General features: G+C 38.8%; 1 protein-coding gene across 4 annotated transcripts in view; it reads right to left on the bottom strand.

Moving 5' to 3' along the window:
- pcdh15a (protocadherin-related 15a) overlaps positions 1-18,440 on the bottom strand; it is a gene marked incomplete at its 5' end in the record, with an annotated part of 170,277 nt that overhangs the window by 92,502 nt on the left and 59,335 nt on the right. For all 4 annotated transcript variants that reach the window (XM_036125847.1, XM_036125848.1, XM_036125845.1 and 1 more), the window contains 3 exon segments: positions 5,391-5,621; positions 8,337-8,642; positions 17,523-17,651. In XM_036125847.1, the coding sequence (XP_035981740.1) occupies positions 5,391-5,621; positions 8,337-8,642; positions 17,523-17,651 (666 nt within the window).

The following is an 18,440-nucleotide window of genomic DNA, read 5'->3' as shown; positions in this document are numbered from 1 at the left end:
CTCATTGGAGGTCTTTACTGGGGAAAACTATCTGGAGAGAGCATCAGCCTTGACGTTCTGGGATGGTAGGTGATGGCAAAGTTAAATCAGGAAACGGACAAGGATCAGCAGGACTGTCAGGAGTTGAGATGTTTGGCTGACTGTAAGTAAGATAGCTTTCGATGATCTGTCCACACAATGATGCCTTCCTCTTAAACCTCCACCTGATTGAGCCATCACTAGCTCCAGCTGTGAGGACGCATGTGCCAGTCACACCCTGGTAACACACACACACACACACACACACACACACACACACACACACACACACACACACACACACACACACACACACTTTGCATATGCCCTATTGATAAGAAAGAAAAATTCTTACTAAAACCGTTTTGTATGTTAAAATGAATGATTATGCTTTCCTTTTAACCTCATATTGGATGCAATTGTAAACCTATTAAGTCAATAATTAATCTAAACTTTCCATAAATGCTTGTATTTAATAAGAGTCAGGTGAAAGTGCATGTCAAAGCCAAATTAGCTAGTTACTCACTGGATTAGAGGTTAAGAAATATATCAAATATGTTCTGACATTATAAGGCTTCATTTTTAAGGAGTGAAAATCAGGTTTGTTTCATTACCAGCATGTTCAAATGATGCAATGTCTAACGCAGAGTCAAAATCCCACGGTTTAGTTTCATGAAAAAAACAAAAACCCTATGGAACGAATCTTATCAAATTCACAAGTTGTAGCTTTTCAAGTAGTAAAACAGATTATTAAATGTCAGAAATATGACCGTAAATGTTTGCTAAAAGTCAAACTGTAAAAATTTAGACAGTTTAAACAGTTGTCAAGGGCTCAAAACTGCTGCATTAAAAATTAGTCGGGAGTAATTTGTAAATCTACTGTTTTCCACAAATTACACAAGGGGACAGAGCCCATAGAAATGAACAACTGTCCAGTTAGATTAGTAAATCTATTCAAATATTGATTTAAGTTTCTATTTTATGTCCTGAATAGTGAAATCTTATTTTTTTACATCAGACCTTTGTGCAGCCCATCAACACAATCCTTTACTCTTTGAAGAGATCTTTATAGGGGAAAAAAAGACTTATGAGCCTAAAAAAGCTTTTATGTATTTAATCACAGCTTGGAAGGACATTTTAAGGACTCCTATTTAACATTTCCTAAGGAAAAACATACTTGAAAATGTCATGGTTTAGTTTTGATTCGGCTTTTGTTTACCATTAGTTTTCAGTTTTTCCACCTTGTTTAAGTTTTAATTATGATTTGACTTTATTTATTGTTTTTAGTTTCTCCTTCCCCTTACTTAAGCTTTCCCTTCACTCCCTTTGCAGCTTGTCACACCTGTTAGTAATTATTCAGTCAGATGCATTTCACCTGTTAGTCTCCCTATTTAAGCCTCTCTCTGTCTCACTCTAGCGCCGGTCCGTCTTCTGTTATCATCCACTCCATGCCAGTCCTCGCCTTGTAAGATCTATTTCTGTTTTCTGGTTTGAGGTTAGTCCTGCCTCGTTTGAAAGACTTTGTACCTCACCGTTGTTCCTGGGAAGTTCTGCTCTGTGTTCTGGTGTCGCCAGTGATTAGCTAACCTGACTAGCCGCTCTGAGTAAGCTCAGCTCAATGCCATGGTGTCTCCAGTGATCTGCTGACCTGACTAGCCGCGCTGAGAAAGCTCTGCTCTGTGCCACGCCACCCAGTTTCAATGGACTCTCTCTCCAGGCCGTCAGCTCCTGCCTTCACCTGCACCCCTGAGCCTCTACATTCCTGCCATTCTGGTTACTTCATCCATCAATCATCTTCCCATTCATTAATCCTCTCAAACTTTTGTCCCGTGTGTGTGTTCTGAATTCATCGATTAAAAAAAATCCTGACCGAAAATCACTTTACTGTCACATAAATTTAAAGCCAAACAAATTTTACAGGAAAAGTTTTAAGTTTTAACTGAAATGAATACATTTTAAATGTAAATATAGTTTAGATTGCATTCAGGACCTAAGGAAATTTAATAACACAGTTACAACTTTTAAAGCCCCAGTAACATTTTTACTTTAATATATCTTCTTCTAAGTCCCTGTGATGGTAATCTAAGTGGTCATGAGATGATTGAGGGGTCTGTCATCTCCCCCTAGTCTCATGTTTTTAGTTTCTGGGTTCTTTCTTGTTTGATTTTTGTTATAGTTTATATTCTCTTAGGTTGTATTCTGTCTGGATCTCAGCACTGATGCCTGGTCTGATTACGCATGTCACACACCTGCTTAGCTCCACCCATTTCTCATCACCTCATATCCGTTCCACCTGCTCCCACCAGTATATTCAGCCTTCAGACCAGACATCAGTGCCAGATCATTTTACGAGCCTTTGGTGAGTTTTGTTCCAGCATTCTTTTTATTGATTGACCTGTTGATACAAACCCGATTGCCTTCGGATTCTGAGCCAGCCTGACCCCTGTTTTTTTCCAGGCCATTTATGACTGATAATCTGTGTACCAGACCCAGCCTGTTCTTTGGATTATCTGAGCTTGCCTGATCGCTTCCTGTGTAACCTGCCTGTCTGTGTACCGTTCTGTTATTTGACCACCGAGCTTGCCTGTCCTTGTTTAGCCTGTCAGTGAACGATCTGCTCCGTTTCCTGACTCTGAGCCTGGATTCCGTCATTAAACCTTCTCTAATTATACTTTCTACTTGTCTGGCTGAATACTGGGTCTTCTATCCCCGATTCTTGACACCTAGTGTCTCTGGCCGAAAAACCACACCTGCAACTTTCTGTGATCCGACCCAGAGGCGGTCTTGCAGCTCTGTTCTTGTTCTTGCGGTAACCCTGGGCTCACATTAAATATGGTGCAGATCCAGTTGCAGCACTCCAAGGAACCCAAATAATTAAAAATCAATGTGTCAACTCACATCAGTTGCATGTGGGTCCAGGTACTGAGGCTGTATGGTGCTGCAAAAAATTCTGCAAGAAGAAAATTTGACCGTACACCACAGCGCTTACCGGGTCAAGCTCCTGAATTTCACCAAATTTCACAAGCTAAACAGGAAACATCGGGTGCATTACAATATAAAGAATTTCAGAATAAAATCACTGCATCAGCTTGCTTGACTAGTGTAAACAAAAATGGCAACACAGAACCACGAGGAAACAGAGAGGATTTTGGAGGATGAAAAAGGATATCAAAGTGCACGGATAATAAGGTTTACCCTAAAAATAAATAAAACCATGACTGTTTTTTAACAATTTATAAGCAACACACCACAAAAACTTCTGTTCTTGCCAATTCTGTTTGTGCAACTGCGATCACAGCTGGCCTAGGAGAAGTGTGAACCGGAACTGGATCAGGACTGCAACCCGCACCACGTTCAATGAGAGCCCGGGGTAACATGAGCAGCTTTACGGCAGCCAAATGTAAGGCCACTGGCATCAATAGCAGTGTTACTAGTCTGCTTATTTTAAGCAACATCTAGCTTGTGTTTTAAAAAGTCTCTTGTACATTTTTTGAGTTGCAGGTTGCAGTTTATTGGGCTTGCTTTTGACCGTAAGGTATCTTATTTGGGCAACAACCTAAGCAACTAGTTCAACAGTTATAAACAGACCAGCTCTCGCTGCACAACAGACAGCGAGCCGGTGACTCCGGCCTCTATCTGTCCTCATACACATCTCTCTCTCTCTCTCCCTCACATCCCTATTTTTCCCCCTCCCTCTCTTAAATAAACAAGAGCTAAAAATTGACCCATCAGTGCTGCGTTATGCTAGGCTCACTTTGCTGAGCTTTATCGGTCCGCATACAAACATGTCTCTCTCCGTCTCTGTAGTGCTGTGCTCTAGCTGCTGTGAGAGTGACAGTGTTCTGGGGTGTGTGGTGTACGCAGAGGGGAGAGCGTTTACGACAGTGCTATTTTCAAAAGGTCCTGTAGAGGGAGCGCCACTCAAAAATTACTTACGGGGGCTTTAATCACCTTTTTAGAATAAATTAGGCACAACAAAATACTACAGGAAGGGTTTTAAAAAAGACCTCTTCTAAAAGCACTTCTGATTTACCATGTAAAAAAAAAAGAGAAAATCAGAAAGCAAATCAAACATCTCTTAGAAATAATCCAACCTATAGAATAAATAATTTTCCTTGTCTTGATGTTTTTTCAGTGATGAGTCAGAGCTGTAGGCTCTCACTTTGATCCCTACACGGGTTTTTATTTACTTTGCTTTTTTCGCTGCAGAAAATCCATCAACAAGTTTGAACAAAAAAAGCCTGATCTTTGAGCAACAAATGTTTACAGTGGAAGATGTGTTTTTTTTTCTCTCTTTCTCAGATCTGCACGTACTACAATGCCAAATCCTTTAATTCCAACTGATTACAAACATATGCACATACATAATAACAAACCTTTCTGAAATAGAAAAAGAATATTGAAAGGCTGAATGAGAACAAGACATGTGCAACATAAATCCATCACAGCTAGCAATATAATGAAAGAGATAGCATCAACAAGATAAAAGAAAAGATAGGGAAATTACTTCAAATAACTTTATTGAGGTGTTCAAAAAGAGGAAGAGAAACTGGTGGAATCAACTCTATCTCTAGTCCCCTAAAGGCTAGACTGAATCCATTAGGCTCATTCTTCCTCTTCTGTCATTTCAAATGGCAGAAATTGGTTTGGTATCAATGCCTGTGCCATTCCCTTACCATATCAGACATTTTTCCTTGACAGCGCACAGAATGTGACTAAAGTGTGCTCTTATCAGGATATACTCCCTTGACATGTTAGAAAACCTGCTCCAAAAAAGAAACTTCCTCTTCCTCTCATACAAAACTGACAGCTTAATTCTGAAAACCTTAAGGAGGTGGACTAAATACAGAGATAAATGTCCACACATGTTGAAGAATTAATCAGAGTGAAAATACGCATTGTTAAATAGACACCCACAGTCTCACAACATAGTCCTTTTGTTTGCTCAGCTTACAAAGGCTGTAAAGGAAAGACACACTCCTGTAAAACCTGGCATAATTGCTGTCACAAAGCTAATGAGTCATTCAGATTGTGAATAGCAGTGTATGCGAGGCAGAAACCCCAATCCATCAAAACTCTTTTTGTGGTGTTTCAGTACGGGTGAGTACATCAGGAGTCTAAAATGTGTTTTACAAAGGTAATTCAATCACCCACTGCAGTGAGTGACACATGGCAATGACAGTGCAATTGCAGAACTTCAGTGTTTTCGATTTGCTTTTGTGTTACGGTCTCTGTGTTGTGGCCTTTGAAAGATATTACTGCTGTGAAACCAAGCTAATGACTCACCAAATCGTTGCTCACCAAGACTGAATCTCCAAAGCAACAAGGTGTGTGTGTGTGTTTGTGTGTGGGGGATGTCTTTCTGCTCTTACTGTGATGCGGACTGTGACAGTAGCCAGTCCCGGTGGCATTAGTGCTCCTTGGTCGACAGCTTCTACCTGGAAAGTGTAAGAAGTCCCCATCCCCATAGCTGCCAGGCCCTCGAAATCCAGGGTCTGCAGCACAGCTAGCTCCCCAGTGATAGGATTAAGAGAGAACAGCTGCCTGGCTGACTCAGTCTTGATGCGGTATGTGATGTTGGAGAAGGTGTCTGCATCCACAGCCTGCGAGAAGAACGAAGAGAAGCAGAGAGATAAGTGTTCTAGATGACAAGAGATGAGCAAAAAAGGATTTTGCAAAGAGAGCGGGTTGTGTTTTAATTTAGCATTTTTAGGCTCCAGGGGTTACCCCAATCATTCATTAATCAGGTTCTCATTAAATTAAGCCACTGAGGAAAGCAAAAGTTCATGGAGTAAAATCCCAAACCACAAAGCTGATATAATTTCCAAGGGCTAATGCAATATAAGATTAAGCCTGCAGAGATCTAAATTATTCTGACCCAGGCAAAATTCGACTTATTGGAAATGTTTATTCAGACTATACATTTATTCAGACAGGAAACAAACCAAGCCCTTGAGCAATCAGCTAAATATATTATCTCAGAATGACTAAATTCTGTATTTTAATGGATCAAAGAAACAAGCATTAATCCACAAGACAAATATAAGAATTAATGTATTTTTTTCCACACTAAATTTCAATGTACCTCTTTTGGTGTTTTATATGAAAGACCAGCACATAGTAGTGTATAATTCTGATGTAATAATAAAATAATGCACTGTACTTAATACTTTATTAATAGACAATCAGAAAGGTGTGGAATGCATTGGTACACATTTCTCTTGACTCTGATACACCTACATTCGCAATATACTCAGTAGGTGTCTTCAGACTTCCCCAATTTAGTATTCAACCTAAACTGACAGATAAAGGCAAATAAAGCAAGAATAAGTGGTTTATCTGGTCAAATAAGAATAAAATGTAACTTTTTGCCTATACAGGACTGTCTCAGAAAATTAGAATATTGTGATAAACTTCTTTATTTTCTGTAATGCAATTAAAAAACATGAAATGTCATACATTCTGGATTCATTACAAATCAGCTGAAATATGGCAAGCCTTTTATTGTTTTAATATCGCTGATTATGGCGTACAGCTGAAGAAAACTCAAAAATCCTATCTCAAAATATTAGAATATTTCCTCAGACCAAGTAAAAAAATAATTATAACAGCAAAACAAAATCAAACATTTGAAAATGTCCATTAATGCACTCAGTAGTTGGTTGGGAATCCTTTTGCACAGATTACTGCATCAATGCGGCGTGGCATGGAGGCAATCAGCCTGTGGCATTGCTGAGGTGTTATGGATGCCCAGGATGCTTCAATAGCGGCCATTAGCTCATTTGCATTGTTGGGTCTGGTTCTTTCAGCTTCTTCTTCACAATACCCCACAAATTCTCTATGGGGTTCAGGTCAGGGGAATTGGCAGGCCAATCAAGGACAGTAATGCCATGGTCAGTACACCAGTTACTGTGAGAATCTTATGTCGTCTCTTAACCACTACCATACTTGTGATTTAGTTTACTGAACCAAGCTGAGTGTTTTTCAAGGCTCAGGAAACCCTGCAGTGTTTCAAGTTAATTAGACGATTCAAGTGATTAGTTGAATAGCCTACCAGTATACTTTTTCACGATATTCTAGAATTTTGAGATAGGATATTTGGGTTTCTTAAGCTGTAAGCCATAATCAGCAATATTAATAAAATGCTTGCGATATTTCAGTTGATTTGTAATGAATCCAGAATGTATGACATTTCATGTTTTTTAATTGCATTACAGAAAATAAAGAACTTTATCACAATATTCTAATTTTCTGAGACAGTCCTGTATGCAACTGCAAATCTGTGTCAGGAAATAAATAAATAAAACTACACTTTCTGAACGTGCCCACCCCATAATGAAACATGCTGTTGGCAGTGTCATGCTAAGGGAATGCTTTGATCAGCAGGAACAGAAAAGCTGATCATAGTTGATGGGAAGAATAGCCAGGATATGAATTGGAAAGTTGTGTTCAAATGTTTTTTTCCCAAGTACTTGATAGAATCTTGTTGAGTTTTTCTTAATCAAAATGAAAAATGTTAATATTTTCTTCACAGAAACCATAATAATGGTTCTGATGTCAAATTAAGGGTTTGCCATTAAGTTCCTGAAAAACAGTTGGAATAAATTACAAAAAAGCAATTACTTTTTTTTAAAAAACAAGCGGCATGCTAAAATATCAATAACTAAATGCTAAATGTCACTCAAGTTTATAACAGGCTGCAAATAATTTTACATTAGTGAAAAAACAATACTGCTAATAATAATATGAATCCAGTACATGTCTGCCTCTGGTTCGTTTTCCTTTTGCCCAGTCGGTATCTAACTTGCCACAAGTGTCAGTTTAGAGTTGAGGTGTTGTTGTATAGTTTATGATAGTGCCATCCAGCCTCTGTCACTCAAATCCCTCACCTTCTTTACCTCCGTCTTCTTCTCACTCACCCCACCTCCTGCTACATCCCTATCTGGGAGATGTCACTCACAATGTCACTCAAAATTACTTGCCCCCTGCTAATGTTTGCTCTACATGCATAGGGTTTCTCTACTCTTCACTTCAGTGCAAACATTTGCATTGATTTTTGACAGTATTGAAGCCAGATCCAAATACATGCAGTTGTTTTTTAAAGCATTTTTTTGGTGGAGTATGTTGACGTTTGCTATTTAAGATGGATCAGTCTACCGAACCTTGGATGTGACTCAAGAAAAACAACTTTGGGTCTTGTTCTGTCAAAAAGTGCCCTCGGTAAGACACTTTTTTTTTTTACACTAGATAACCAGCCTAAATGCTAGAACTAGATCTAGGAGGGGGAAAAAATGGTGACAATGATAATGAAAACTTACACTTAGTTTTAGAATCACAGTCCCCACAGGGCTGTTCTCAGGTACATTCACCACATAGTCTTGCTGTGAGAAGACTGGGCTGTTGTCATCTATATCCAGAACCTGGACTGAGAGAGTTATGGTGGTTCTTCTAGGGTCTACCGCCCCATCGGAGGCCTCAACTATCAGGCTATAGTGATTCATTAACTCCCTGTCTAGAGGTCGTCTTGTGTAGATGCTTCCGTTGGCACTGATTACAAACAAGTCTGGATGATTGACAATCCTGTAGTAAACCTGACCGTTGGCTCCTGCATCTGGATCAGTGGCCTAAGGAGAGAGACAATGAAACAGGGTGTTTTAATGAGAGAACTTCTCAGAGAAAAATCAAATGTTAGGTTTATTTATTTGAGTTACTTTATGTCAGCAAGTTACAAGGGCTGTTTTCAAGGAGTCTCAATTAAATGCTTTTAGGCTACTGAATTAGCCCAGTTTATTGCACCAGCAACTCGATTGTAAACTGAAAAGAAATGTTGGGGAATACATCTGCAATATTCACATGGAAGCCTAACAATAGAAGAGTAATGTTCTGGAAAATTGGACTTCACTAAAATATATATTTAAATAACTATGATTCCTTTTTAAAGCTGTTCAAGTAAGCTAATAAGCAGTGAAAAACACTAATAATTAATTTACATGCATTATGTAAAAGGGGTAAATATTCACAAAGAAACACAGCAGATGAATGCCAGATTTTCAAAGATAACTGAACACAAATTTCACCTCATGCAAACAGCATCTGGTTTTTGGTTTGATCCAGCACATGATTCATGAGAGTTTGGCTTTGTCTTGATGCCTTGCATATTTACAAAGCTTTCAACAACAAAGCCATTTAAGCTTCAGTGATGCAGCTGAGCCAAAGCAACTCCCATGTTCGAATATTATTTCTCCTCTTGATATTGCAACTCAAATGTGTAATTTGTCAGACAAAAGAAAATTATGTTTTTTATGTAAACCCTACAATAAAATAATTAATTGAAATAAAATCTAAATAATACATTCAATAAAAAAAACTCAAATACGAATACACAAAAGCGCAGAAAATACAAAACCAAAAAAAACAGCAACTATGTGGAGATAGTGATGCAGAGTAATTTACATAATTTGCCATTCTTTTCAATTCGACATGTTAACACTTTCCAAAAATACTTTATTGACAAATCTTTTTGATTCCTTGCACTATCTACATAAAGACGGGTTCGGCTGTACCCAACAAACATTTTAGTCAGATAGGGGGTCCTGTCTAAATGAAGCGGCAGCAAAACTGACAGCATTTGAAACGGACTCCAAGAATCTGAAAGTCTCAAGTCGTCTGGACACCCGTACTGCAAAACCTGCTACAAGCCGGTGTTTGTGCATGCGAGCCAATGTAGACCTCACCTCTCCCTTAACATGCATGTGCTAACACAAACAGCAACAATGACAGACTTCAGGGATGCAGTTGTTCTATTCAATTTATTGTGGATTTTAATACAGTACATTTTGCTCCTCTACTGCATTTGTGTGGACTGCCTTATCGTCTGGCTACACAACTGCCTCTCTACTCACACCTGCATTTGTTGTTTTTCGCCCCACCCTTCATCTTTTATCTGACAGGGTTACTACGCTAGGCACTGGCATAGGTATTACAATCCCTTCAACAGATCTGTGCAGTCTCATCTTTAAAAGGAGCATTAAGCAAAATGTCATTATTTTAGATAGAAATAACGAAAAAATTGTGATGAGAAGAACTTAAGGTAATAAATCAGATGGACTATGATAAGATGTCATACCACATCTCTGTTCTCCAGTCTCCTGTTTATATAGCCAGGCCGGCTACACGAGCATGTATGTGCATGTGAACTGCTGCCACTCAGGGCTTAGCTGCCCTAAAATGCCACCATCAGAGCAGAGCAGCGTTGAAGCAACATGGCGGATCAATCTCCCCCAGCAGATCAAAGTTATGAGTAAAGGCTGTTTTACACAGCAGGATTCTGAGCTTGATTTTTGCCCGATCTACCCCTTCCGAGAGGCGTCAATTATTGTGTGTCTCTTAAGATAATTTTAGACGTTTTCCTGCCTATTGTGGTGTATTAAAAGTGTTTGGGTCCGCTCAGTGTTACGTCGGGACCACTCCGACCTCAAAACGGGGATATTCAACATGTTGGATTGTCTTGCCTTGACATCCTAGCATGTGTGCTGTTCCCCGAGGAGAAACGAGCATGAGCCTGTTGAATGTGACGTGTAGCTTATCAGAAAGCGAGATGAGGGAATCCCCAAAAAACAAAACAAACAAAAAAAACAGCTTATTGCCTGAGTTTCAAAGTGCAGCAAACGCAGAGACCCTGTTCGCACTGTCTCCACTCCTTTAACAAACACCTTTTCTTTTTGTTATGCTTTTTCTCTGGTAAAATTAGTCCACAAACTATTGCCATTCATCGTCCATTTGTATTTACTCTGGACTCACGTTTCATCTTGAGAAATTTCGCAAAATTTCCTGTTTGACACCCAAATGATCTTGAGTGAAAACAGTTTGTGTGGTGTGTTGTGCTTGCCATATGACCAGACACCACACACTGTACAAGCAAACCTGTTTTATCAACGACTTTTTAGCGTTAAGTCTGGTGTAGTTCAGGCTTTGAACGTCAGCCGACTCTATTACTATCTTGCCGTGCGAACCAGCTTTTACGTACTTCTTCATTAGAGATGTTCCTCTGAAAGGTGATGATGTTTTGTTGTGTTTTTATCCAGGTTGCAGCTTGTTTTAGTCTACAAACAGTGCTTAAGCACCACCTAGTGGTGAATATTTCTCATTACTCCTTTAAGCTTCTGTGTGGATACAGTTTTCAGCTCCGAGTGGATGAAGTTTAAAGATGCTTTCTACTTCTGCAAAGTAGGCAGCAAGAGAATGCTGTGTTTGGTGTGAACGCAGAATCAAATGATACAAAGAAAACACTTTAAAGGGAAAATTAAGTTAAATTAATGAGGCCTTCAGACCGAAGCATTGCAGTTCCACTTTATATGGAACACAGCTGAATGATTTCAATGTGGAAATGAAGAATTTAAAAGCATGATATGTTCCCTTTAAAGTTGGCAGACAAGGTCTTTATTTTTTTTGTTCACCAATATCAGAGACAAGGCCGTGTTTGACTTGAGAAACAGCCTTCTCGCTTTACAAGAACTATTAATTAATTAATTTATTTAACCAAACATGGCTAGTTCCCAAATACTCACATGTATGCAATCTTTTATGATCAAAGCACTGTTGCTGGCAGATCTGGTATTGAGCGCCGTACATTGTCCTTTACAGTTTCAAATTTGCTAAATATTTCTTTCATAATATTCCTTTGGTTTGAGGTCCTTACTAATGAGATGTCAGAGAAGGACTGTGGTGCCTGCCTGTCCCGACCCCACATTTTGTTGCACACGGCCAATCGGCTGGTTGAAAGAAGACTGATCTACCTTTCCCTCCATTATAGCAATGACATATTTAGGTGTTTAAAAAAATTGACAGGATAGGAAAAACACAGGCAATTTTGGCCCAGAGACTAAAGACATGTCACTCTTATTAAAGCCTGGTTAACACTATTTGATTTGCAGCCTTCTTAAACAAAATTCTGATATGATAGAAAATCTCAGGCCATGCGCTAGAGTTGAGCGTCTTTCAGTGGGTGACAAATGCACCGACCACCAATTGAATTGTCTGCAGACAAACACAACCGATGACAAATATCAAGCAATGTCAGATATTTATTGAGAACATTTTGGAGTGCTACCGTTGGCTCCTTTCCCCTGTTCTCCCTCTACCTGATCTTCTTACTCCCTCATCTCAAATTCCTAACAACTTGAAACATATCTGTTTATGACTGCCCATCTTATCTGATGTCAATTGCATTATTTAAGTTATTTTATTGTTGTTTCTTTTTAATGGACTTTGTGTATTATTGTATGCCGTCCTTGAGGGCTGAGAAAAACGTCTTCAAAGTAAACATATTATCATCATCATTACCTCTTTCAGTGTTCGACTCAAATAATAAGTGAATTGAAATCCATGTCTTGCTGTTCATTTATTGATGATGGATGGTATGTCAGTGACAACATTCTGCTGCAGGAACCAATTGTGGATACTGACTACTTCCATCATGCAGTGTGACATATGTTAAGGCCTTGACATACCTCTCTGTATCCCTGAACATAAAACGCTTTAACCCCCTGGACAAGCATGCGCCCCTGTTCATCCCATTTTTAGCTCAGCTGAACAACTACGTTCTACTCAGAGATACAGCCTGATAGAGGGCGAAAATGCAACTAAAATTAAAGGATAAAGTGATTTCTCACCAAAATATTGATAGAGCTATCGTATCCTGGTTGTCCCTGAAAGATGAATTATCCACTGTGCGATAACCCCTCACTGTATTTCTTTAGAAAAACATGACGTTTTCTCAACAGAGCTGAGAGGAAGGTATGAATTAGACTGTACAATCAAGTTTAGCTCGCAAAGCTTGACATTTTACAGTCCTGTGGGATTTTTGAAATTAAACAGTGTGTACCAGGCTTAAAGAAGCTTGCTTTAAAATTGCAGTTAGCAAGGTATGAGGGGCATATGTATTTAGAGTGTTAGCTAGACCTGACCCTGCAGGCTACTACCCAAGATCACAGCCTCCCTAATTAACCACCTAATATGAACTGGTTAGTTCATATTCACACAAAGCAGAACAGCACAATATTCAGCACAACAGACACTTGAAAACTGTGACAAAAACAGCACTCCAGTGAAAATAGTGTGTTTTGTCTCATGGCGAGGACCCCCGGCTTGGGGATGGCTAGTTGAGCCTGTTCCTTCTAAGCATGCTTGTATGCCAGTAGTACCCAAGCTTTAGTCTGATCTTTTACTTTTTGTGTTTCTTCTCCTTAGGAAGCGTGTGTGTGTGTGTGTGTGTGTGTGTGTGTGTGTGGGAGGGGTCTCATGGTATTTTTCACCAGACTGCTATTTTTGTCACAGTTTTCCAGTGTCTATTGTGCAGAATATTGCGCTGTTCTGCTTTGTGTGAATATGATCTAACCAGGTCTCATTAGGTGGTTATTTAAAGGGGCTGTCGTCTTGGGTCAGTTTGTGATCCTGTCTGTGGCTAATATCTGGTGATGGTTAGCCACAGTTTCAATCATCAAATTTTGTTTGTGAAGAAACAACAAAACATAGGTGATATGCTCAAAAGCCTAATTACCATGGAATTTCACATGACACCTTTATAATGTGCCTGACATAAGCTCTCATGGATTTGCCCACCAGTTGTCAGCGTTGCTGAGTGTATGGCTTCCCTGGTGAGAGCAGAGAGAATGGGTTTAAATGTTGCATGATTTATCAGTTCCAGAACAACCACCGTCAGTCGCGATAGCCAAATTGTTGCTAATCTTTTCGAGTGTGTGTAAAAAAGAACAGGTGGGAACTGGTTCCAATTACTGTCATGATAATCCAAAGCACTTTAAGGATAGCATTAAGCTACTTAATAGCATTATGTATTTAGACTGCAGTCATCCAAACCGATGGCAGCTGCCTGGAGCCTCTTGGCTGCCTCCATTATATCTCCCACCCTGAAGGTGAATTTAAGGCTGTGAGAAGGGAGATGGTTTCACCATAACATAAGATTTAGAAAGGAAATCCTTGAATGGACACAAATGTTAGTTTATTTTCAATGCTTCTCTGCTGTCACTGTTGGATAGTCACTTAACATGTCATCCAATAAGGAGCTGTAGGCTACTGTTCTCCAAATTTGTTCAGCTAGATAGAAGATGTTCATCTCAATATGTTACTCAGGCTTGGGGAAATTCAATTACTGATCACTTCTCAGCTTATCAGAAAGTGATGATGAAACAGAAAGAAATGCTTGCTATTCACGTAACATTGTGAGTTACCAAAAAAAAAGGGGGAAAAAAGAAAAAACAGGCTTAACAGCTTTTAGCAAATGTTGACCAATTCAGGTGTGTCCAACATTATGTTATAAAATGTTGTCCTGGAATCTGGACAGACCTTCCCATGCCCTGTATCTTAGGGCACATTGCAGCATTTAAAAACATAATAACACACTTAATAAATTATGTCTACAAGTCAAGATTATTTAGAATCTGCATCCCGGGGGGAACGGTCTCTTCAGATGCTGTGCAATGAGCATGATGTCTTAAAATGCAAATCTGTGCTCTCTGCATGCAAAATGGCATCTCTCTCTGAAGAAATATGCCTCTCCACCATGAAGGGATTAAATCAAGCAGATACACCAAAAGGAAACTAAAATATAGTCAAGGCAGACAGAAATAATAGTTAACACAAATTCAAAGGCAGTGTCTACTGCAAATATGCTCAATTTACAACATGTACAGATATTTTGAGTACTTCATATCTATATGGACACATTTATATTGGGCATAAAAAGTCAGTTTAACTTTACATAAAAATAAAAAATGGATTATGCAGTAGTAGTTGGGTTGATGTAAGGTAATATCCCAATTGGGAGTTTCAAAGAGGTTCAGAAAATCCTCTGAAGAATTAAAAACTATTTTCACATCTGTCTGAAGATATCAGTTCAGAAGATGTAGGCAATACACAGGCTATATACCATGCATTGAATGGTCACAGTGAACTGGGGTTGGTTTTAGAGATATTTGCAAACTGGACCTTTAACTGAAATCACTCTATGTTTTTTTTTTTTTTTTTTTTTACTGAGACAGCAATGTTGGTAGTATAATCTCTGAAAGTATAGTGATGAATGTTGCTGTTTCTGCATGCTAGCTCAGTGCTCAGTTTCTAAAAATTCAAGGCATTGAATGCTTTCTTACAACAGACTCAACTATTTACAGTGTAAAAAATAAACATAAAGCATTGCATAATATTACAGCTCTTAATTTTCAACTTTGCTGCCCACTTAAGCTCGCCTTGCTGGATTTCATAATTTTCCAAAAATGAATAATAGGTGGACCGTTGAAGCGGCTTTCTTACATGGTCTCTCAAAAAATCTACTCTTATTAAGACCTTCCAAGTTGTTGCTTTACTGTTTTGCATAAGACTACCCTTATTGTGACTAAAGTCTCTGTTCATAGTTTATTTCAGAACGATCAATGTCTCCTCCGGCTGCTGTAAACGAAGTACATATTTATTAATATATATGTTCCAGGACATTCCTTTCCAAACATGTTATTTTTGTAATAACAATCTGATTTTGACATGACCCAAGGTTCTGCAACTTTGGTCATGTCATCATCCAATGCCAAGAAAAAACAAAAACAGTACTGCTGTTCCAACCTAAAGGAAACCTCCAAGGCTGAGAAGGTTTCAGTTGTCACTGTTTGGTGTAGAATATTACCTCTGGAGAGACCGACCCGGTTTAAAAAAGAGAAGTGAGCCAAAGTAAAGTGTATTTTATTTTCAATTTCTGATGGTTCTCGTGGTGGAAGCTGATGTGTTGTCCTACAACTCTCAAATTTTGGGCTTCCCTGTTTTTTTTCCCACTTTTCTTTTTCTTCCCTATGAGATTACAGTAAGGTTAAAATTATGGAGGAACTTCTGCCATAAAATAACTTAGCTTTTAGCTTCTGAAATACCAACAGCCTTCTGATAAAGTTTGGATTCTTTAGCAGTTTAATTGTTATAGTTGAGACTTCCATTCCACGATTAACACTCGATAAGCAGTGTTTACAACTAGTATTGTTGGTTGTTTAGCTTTGTTCTGTTTTATGTTTTATTTTCGTCAATTCATGACAGACTTGCTTTTTGGTTCTTTAATATAAGATTTGACTTTTTTCTATACCTTTTTGTCAACTTGTTCCCATGTTATTTTTTCACTTTAATAATAACTAATTCTTGAGAAAATCAAGACGTTTCTTTATCTTTTAAGTGCGACCTGTAATCTAAAATTAGAGGAAAAAAAAAATATATATTTTTGCTCATTCATGAAACTGATTTATCCTCAACATTACACCTGCAGGGCCTTTTTATAGATGATGTTTGAAGTAATTATTGTCAGCCAGAAAATAAAATTGTCAATCTGTCCCTAAATGTGTTCCATGATCTAGTATTCCTGAAGAATTACATATACTTTTTAGTTGTTTTTTATGTTCGCTATATCCATGTTGTTTACACAGATTGCTCTTGCTGTTACAGTGATGTTGCAAAAAAATAAATAAATGTATCTCTGTATGAGCAAATCAAATCAATCAGCTTCAGTAAACTGCAGCCTCCCAATGCACCCAGAGCGCAGGATAGAACTGAGTTAAGTACTTTAATGTACTTTTCTGATTAGTCAGAATCTCAGCTCTAGATGGTGAGTTGCCAGCTCACAAAGGCTTCCAAAGCAGGGCAGACGAAGGGAGTTTGTGCACTGGACTAAGCCCCTTTCTAGCTGCTCGCTGCATTTCTGAGGAAACACTTGCGAGGGAGACTTGAGAAGGCTTTATTTCTTGCAAACACCAAGCTTCCGTCTTGTGTCCTTTTGTTCTCTTTCACACTCCATAAACTCACAATGTTTACTCATAAAAATATAACGGTGTCTACAACTACAATGTCAACATTGTAGACAAAGGCTTACATATCTGAATGTTTTTTTACACTAAAATACAATGCAAGGCAATTAAAACAAATAACTAATGTCAGATTTTATGGTAACATAAATCTATACACCAACTCCTACATGCTTTGGACTTTAATAGCTATTGTAATGTTTGTAAGAAATGAGACAATCTGAAGAGTAAATATACATTCTTGAACAACAACAACAATAATTAAAACAAAAATAATAGGCTGGCTTATATACCTCTCCTGCATCATAGTGAATATATTGGCAGACAATGTCAACTATATTTATACCTGATTAATCCACTGACAGAATTCAGGCCATTTAATCTACAGGAGTAATTAGAAAAATCTGGCAGTACACTGAAGCTCAGCCAAGGCAACCATCAGGGAGGAAGCTGTGGGTCAACTGTGTTGAATAAAATTAGGTAATTTTTAGTTGGCAGCACCAACAATTACTATGTCATAGCTCTACAGCCACTAAAACATGTGGCTGTATAGCAATAAACACCATGTTGGCTAAAATGCAAAAACATATGCAGAGATTATTACATCAAAACAAGGAAAAACAAAAAAAAAAAAACATCATTCTTCGGTAACAGTGCACTTACTCTGACTTGTCCAACAAACAGATTGGCTTGCTCTTCTTGAACAGTGAAGTTGGTGCCGAGGGTGATGTTGAATTTTGGGTCGTTATCATTGACATCAGTCACCACTATGCTCACAGTAGTAGTAGATGTCTAAAGCAGAATGAACAGAAACATCAACATCAAAAAGAGTCTCCTTACTGAATAATGATTTGAAAGAAAAATGAGTGTAAACACAATACAAGAAAAAACTCTATCACACTACTGAGTATCTGCCGTGCATTTCAATTGTGTAGCAAGATGTGTCAGATTTCCTATGTACTCGCACTGTGGCATACACAATTTGATCACCAGCTCAACCAGGCTGTCAGATATGTTAGGGACATGTTTAACAATTCATCGGGATGACTGTTGAAACTCTGAGATGCCACACACACACACACACACATACAGTAACAAAACAACAACAAAAAAACTGCTCTCTCACCCACCCCTCATACTCCTGAGCAGGGTGGGTGGCTCTCCATTTCTCAAGCTTAGTTCCTCTACCAGAGGCCTACGAGCTTGAGGGTTGTTCTTAGGACGTTAGTTGTTCCTAAGATTGCACTCTTATGGACTGAGATGTCTGAGGTCTCTCCAGGTATCTGTTGGAGCCAGTGGGGGTTACTGCCCCGAGTGCTCCAATAACCATGGGCACTACTGTTGTCTTCACCTTCCAGGCTCTTTCTAGCTCTTCCCCAAGCCCTTGGGGAAGAGCTAGAAGAACGATTTGGGAAGAACAATCTGCGATATTGCTCCTTTGTGTACATAAGGTCCATCAGTCTTTCACTGAAGGAGAGCTTCAGCTCTGCAAAAGGTCCATGCGGGTGGTGGGAGACATCATCCAACAACAATGTTCTTTTTGCCAGAGTCATCTGTCACCCACCACCTGCAAAGGCTTGA

The sequence above is a fragment of the Fundulus heteroclitus genome, chromosome 22 (genome assembly GCF_011125445.2).
Source record: "Fundulus heteroclitus isolate FHET01 chromosome 22, MU-UCD_Fhet_4.1, whole genome shotgun sequence".
NCBI classification, from domain to species: domain Eukaryota; kingdom Metazoa; phylum Chordata; class Actinopteri; order Cyprinodontiformes; family Fundulidae; genus Fundulus; species Fundulus heteroclitus.
Note: the sequence above shows the minus strand (reverse complement) of the source record. Positions and strands in the feature narration are given on the sequence as shown.